This window comes from Erithacus rubecula (assembly GCF_903797595.1).
Source record: "Erithacus rubecula genome assembly, chromosome: Z".
Taxonomy (NCBI): Eukaryota; Metazoa; Chordata; class Aves; order Passeriformes; family Muscicapidae; genus Erithacus; species Erithacus rubecula.
This window is the reverse complement of record NC_136661.1, coordinates 25295303-25301302: the sequence shown is the minus strand read 5'-3', so window position 1 is coordinate 25301302 and position 6000 is coordinate 25295303. Positions and strand designations below refer to the sequence as shown.

At 36.9% G+C, this 6000-nt stretch overlaps 1 protein-coding gene across 1 annotated transcript in view; it reads right to left on the bottom strand.

Annotated features, from left to right (window-relative positions):
- The window catches only part of UBAP2 (ubiquitin associated protein 2), an 84983-nt gene that overhangs the window by 23914 nt on the left and 55069 nt on the right, over positions 1–6000 (bottom strand). Inside the window, exons 10-14 of the mRNA XM_079330388.1 lie at positions 5780–5847; positions 4550–4739; positions 3653–3866; positions 1922–2193; positions 799–971 (exon numbers count right to left, since the gene is read on the bottom strand). Of these exons, the coding sequence (XP_079186514.1) occupies positions 799–971; positions 1922–2193; positions 3653–3866; positions 4550–4739; positions 5780–5847 (917 nt within the window). The remainder of the gene's footprint in view (positions 1–798; positions 972–1921; positions 2194–3652; positions 3867–4549; positions 4740–5779; positions 5848–6000) is intronic.

Here is a 6000-nt window from a genome sequence, read left to right as displayed (position 1 = left end):
CTTTTCCAAGGATAAATTAATGACCATAGTCTTTCTTTTTTAAACAAGCAGAATTGATAAAGTCTGGTATATGATGAATAACCACAATAGGATAATTTTGTAATAGAATTCCAATGTTACAGAACGAATTATGCAAAGAGCTAAAAAATACTTTAAAACATGCAGGAATATTTTATTTTCCAATTAGTTTAAACATCATGTATAAACCTAAAATTTACGTGAAAGTTCATTTTTATTAATATTCCTGAATTAGCTTCAGGAAGCTTTTTATGGATGTCGATTTTTCAATGAGTAAGGAATTAAAAATGTTTTACTGGAACACTGGCACTTATCATTGCCTGTTTTAGCTTTTTAATAAGAGTCTCTGCATACAGAAAGCCTAGCTTTTCTCATTTTCTCATCCTGTAGGAGCATCAGATCTGTAACATGGTGCCAATCTACTAACAACCATTCATGGTACAAAGGTGAAAAAGCTGGATCAGACAGAGAAAAAAAATGGGTAAATGAGGAACAAATCCCCAAAACACTGCAAAATCAGGGCAATTTAACATGAGAAAGAAATTCTATAAAGGATAGCTTATTAAAAGGTTATTTATATTCATCTCCAGTTTTGCACCTATCCACCCAGGGATATTTTGATTATCATTACAGAATAAATTTACCATTTAACATACAGTCCACAGAAAACAAGTCATCATATTTTCCCCTCTAATTACATCGTAACCCTGTCATGTTTTTGGCACAAACTTGACCCCCTTCGAGAACACCAGAGAATGCAGGAGGGCAACTCACACATACTTTACAGATTTTGAATATAAACTATTGTTGGTCGCCTGGCTGGTACTCTCACTGCTTGAAGTTGATCCAAACTCTGGGAGTGTAGGCTCTGATCCAAACTCAAGAGCTCCAAACTGAACATTTAACCCTGTCATGTCTGCTGATCCAGGCATCTCCACAGCAGAGGCAGGAATCTTAAAGGAAGATAAAAAGATTTAATTCCTTTGCACGCATCTGCAACCTGAAAATAATTGACTGATTCCACTCTAATCTGGAGCTGAAGGACTAAACCATACTATTCCACAATAACAAAGTATCATCTGTGTACACCACTTCCCACTCCACGAATATTCATATTGTGGCTACTAAGTCTATCTAAAATTCACTCAGCAACAGCCATTTTCCATAGAGAGCAACCAGCTACGTTCTTGCAAAAGATCTTACCACAATATTTTGGACCTAATAACTATACAGCTTCATTAATAAGAAATACATCAAGGACTTGGCTCTCCTTCTCTCTAACAATTTATATAAAACATATACCAAAGAAAATCATAGAATCATTTAGGTTGGACAAGAACATTAAGATAAAATCCAACAGTTAAAGCCAGCACTACCAAACTAGGTCTCCAAGCACCCCACCTTCATATCTTTTAAACAGTTCCAGGGATGGTAACTCCATCACTTACCTGGGTAGCCTGCTCCAATGATTGACAGCCTCCTCAGTAGTTACATTTTTCTTAATACCCAATCTAAACCTTCCCTAGTGCAACTCAAGGCTCTTTCTTATTGTTTTGTCACTCCGGGAGAAGAGACCCATCTCAACCTGGCTACACCCTCATTTCTAGAGAGTGATCAGGTTTCCTCTGAGATTCCTTTTCTCCAGGCTGAGCCCCCATAGCTCCCCCAGCTGCTCCTCAGACCTGTGTCCCACCTCTGTTCCCTTCTCTGGACACACTCAAGCTCCTCAATACCTCCCTTGTGTGAGGGACACAGAACTGGACACAGGATTTGAGGTGCAGCCTCACCAGTGCCCTGTTCAGGGGGACAGTCACTGCCCTGGTCCTGCAGACCATGACACTGCTGACACAAGTTTTTGCAGTTTTCACGTTCACTAATGACAAGCCACTACTCAATTACTCACTTTGGATGCTGGAGTTATCCTCCTTTTTGGTGGTTTGATCTGTTTCTGCTGAGTTTGATGAACAGTCACTGTCTGGTTATCCATAGAGATAGTGGGGAGCTGTAATATTTTGCTAACAGCTGTAGAGGTGTCTACTGGTGATGGTTCTCGGAGTTTTACCTGGGAGGAGGATGACTCCAGCCCAGGAGGAGGAACGGGAACCACCTGCATTTGTTGCTGCCGCTGGGTCAGCTGGCTCAGAACTGGAGATGGCTCAGGCTGGGATTTAAAGTCTGGTCAGTATAGGGAAGAAGAAATATCAAAATTAAAGCATTGATCTCTGCTCTTCACAGCTCTACTCCTTATGCAAGAATCCCAGTGATGCTTAATAGTTATGATTCTACAGCATTTGCAAGTCTTTTCAGACATCACAAGTGTTTCATAAGATCACTACCACTCTAACACTAATAAGGACAACAGTCGATACATCTTGTACTTTAAATAAACAGCTGTGGCCAAGCATTATATAGGTTTTTCCCAAAACTATGATTAAAAAACCTATCTACATAGCCACAGTATTGTCACACACATTAATCCTCAAAAACTGTTATGGATTATTTTAATCAAACACTTCAAACTTCACTGTATTTAACTGTTCTGATATAATGTGATTACTTCCAAGGGGATGAATTCTTGCAGTTTAGAGATATTATGATTTAAGATCCCCTTCCCCTGCAAAGAAGATTAAAAAAAAAATAAAAAATAAAAAAAAATATATATATAAAGAAAGTCTTCTACCATGTCCTAATAGCTGAATCAAAGAAAAATTGGAAATGAACAGGTTTTTTGCCTAGTCTTCCTTTTCATAGTTTTCAGATGCTGAAAGCCATGAAGTGACCTAAAGCACTGGTCAACCACTACAGAGACCTCCACATTCCCAGTGTGAAGGGAATTTTATTCAGTTGGTGAAGTCCATTAGAAAGCATTAAAATGTACGATTTTTTTTTTTTTTTTTTTTTTCCAGAACTTTTGCATGTCAAAGACAGTAATTGCTACCAATGGCTGCTTATCTACACATAAACATATACACACATATGAGAGACACAAGAACTATGCTCTTCACAGTGAGGATACTGATAGGAACAGCACTGCAGAGAATTAGTTCCTGTCATTCTCACTGCTGCTACTAATTTTACTCAATTACATGAAAAATTAATACAATTATAAATATACAAAACAAGTAACCCAAATCATTCACAGCACACAAGGGAAAGAACATTGAGGCGTGATGCATATTATGAAGAAATTACATAGTACTCATTCAAAAGTCATGTAATGATTAGAAGAGAAAACCTGGGGAAAAAAATTACAAAATACAAGCACACAACTTTACACTCAGCTAAAAGGAAAATAAGTATTTTCCAGCCTTTGTTAAAAAACAGTCACCAACGAAGTTCCATGTAAATATTCAAGCACACTAAATCAAAGATGTCATTACCTGGAAGGCTCAATAACTTTAAAGATGTAATGACATTTATGGATAGGCTTAAACTTAACTAATACACTTGTGATGTGTATTACCAGGAAATAAACACAACACTTAAAACGGTGTAAGTAATTGCATTACTAGGATTAAATTTTTCAGAAAAAGTCTTTCATTGAAGTAATTTTAAACTATCATTGGCATTAAGAAATCTATCTTACTGGCTAATATAGAGAGAAAGAGAAAAGAAGCTGTGTCAAAGCACTTACCAAACTGATTGAGGACTGAGGATTGAGTACTAGGTGGTTTTAGATCCCAGGATGACGCAGGAACTGTGCTAGTGGTGGCAGAACTGCTATTGGTTTGTTGAGAAGTAAACTGACCCAATCCTGGTGATTTCAATTGGTCCAAGATCTGGGAACCAGTAGAGTTTGCCAATTTAGAGGATCTGAGCTCTCCAAAGCCAGAACAAAGAACTGCCGACTACCAAAAGACAAAAAAGAAGAGGGGAAGGAGTGGAGTTAATATTCTAATTGAAAGTGACCATAGGGTCAATGTCTACAGCTGCTATCCAGCAGCAACTAAAATCTTTTCAGACTTAGATCATTAATAAATTACCAGTAAAAACTTTCACTACTGTAATCACAATAATACTAACTCATTTGAACCCATTCATCTTAAAATATCATAGATTTATTAATAGTTGGACTGATTTTTAGAAAATAAACACCTAATCTCACATGCTCAAAACTGGCTCAGAAATAGATGTGCTTCCACAAGAAGCAGTTGAATATATGCTTGAAAATAACACATCAGTTTTCTAGCCTCAAGCTTTTAACTACAAACAAATTATTTTATTCTACATCAGCAAGCAATGACCACATCCACTCTCTAATCAAAAATTGATATAACTATATCATGTAAACACAGAGATAATTAACCAGCAAAATGAAAAAAAGTAATCTTTTTTTTTTTTTTTTTTTTTTTGAGGGGAAACGGGGGTGAAAAGAAGGAACGATATTTTTAAATTTCAGCTTTTTCAACAAATACCATGAAATTATGCACACTGGAAAAGTTGTTTAACCTGAAATATTTACTCATAAACAACACTTAGGAAACATAACGTTCAAAAAACATAACATTTAAAAGGCGTTAGATAGTTTTACCAGACTTTGAGGAGAATAAGAGTTTACAGCACTGGAGCTGCCTGTTCCTGATGCCATATGGGTGATGTGCTGAGAATTTGTGAATACTAAGGCTTGGCCAAAGGTCTGCTGCTGGGGAGATTCAAATGAGTTGCTTTCTGTGTCTTGGGTAGATGTCACTGGCTTTTGAAGCAGTGTCACCAAATCAATGCTGTAAGACAAAGTGAAACTTGGGTGGAATGAACACAGTGATTAAACCTCAGTGACACTGAGGAAAGCAGTAACAATATCAAAGCTGCCATGCCAGCAACAGAATTATTACTGATTACCAGTCTTTTCAAATGTTTTTTGTCCATCAAACAAAAGAGTTTTTTGCCATTAAATAACAAACACATAAATCCCACCTCAATTTGAATGGATGAACTAAAACAGTTCTAACATAATTTGAGGGACATCCACTGGAAGAACAGAACAAAACATGACATTTAAGAAAGAAATAAATATAAACTATACACCATTTGACATCATACCTCATGCAAATCACATCCATATTATATGGAAAACTTTGCTGCAGTACAGCAGAATCAGGATATTTGGGACATTAGCCTATTTAGTCTTCAGCTCTCATGCTATCCAGCTACTGAAGTCCTCATTACTAAACTTTAATGTGCTCTCCAGGAACACAAGGCTAATGGAGGCAGCTGATTCCACAACATCAGCAGCAACGCATTTGAAGACAAAGGCAAGCAAAAGAAGGCAATAAATGACATATTTTTGAATCCTGATCTTAACCCTCTACCATGAGTAAAGGTTTATGATGCTTACCAGGGAATTCACTTTTCTGCCAATGCAAACTTTCATTAAACACATTTGTCAAAGCACTACATTCTGAACACTTTCTGCATTTACAAAAGCAGGCTTTCCCTTTTATGGACACTAAAGTCAGAGCTTCCTTTACAAGCCCAAAAATTTTTCTTCCCAGCTACTTTTCTTCCTGCATCCAAGCAGTCCTGGATGCAGAAGATGTGTTATGCTCACACATTCGGTAAGTTTGTCTCCACTTCCACAGTCAAAAATATCTAACTCAGGAATTACAGAAACAACAATTTGCAAATAAGGCTTCTTCAAATTTGAGATGTGTTTGACTAATCTCTGACAGTTTTTACTCAGTATTTTATCTTTGCAAGCTAACATTGCTTAATCAAGGAGAAGATTTTTAAAGTACAGGGAAAACATGGAATAAGAGCTTACCTTTGCCCAGGAGTCACATGATTTTCAGTTGGAACAGAAGACGCAGTGAACACTTTTGTTTCAGAAAGCTGAAAAAAAGATGGGGGAGGAGTTTTATATGCTCACACTTCCCTCTGCAACATCTGCAGAAATTCCATTTTGGTCCTGCATTTGCGAGCTAAAAGTCAAACTACCATTACAAATGGCTACTGTGAAGCTCTGCTTAAAAAAATAAAAACATT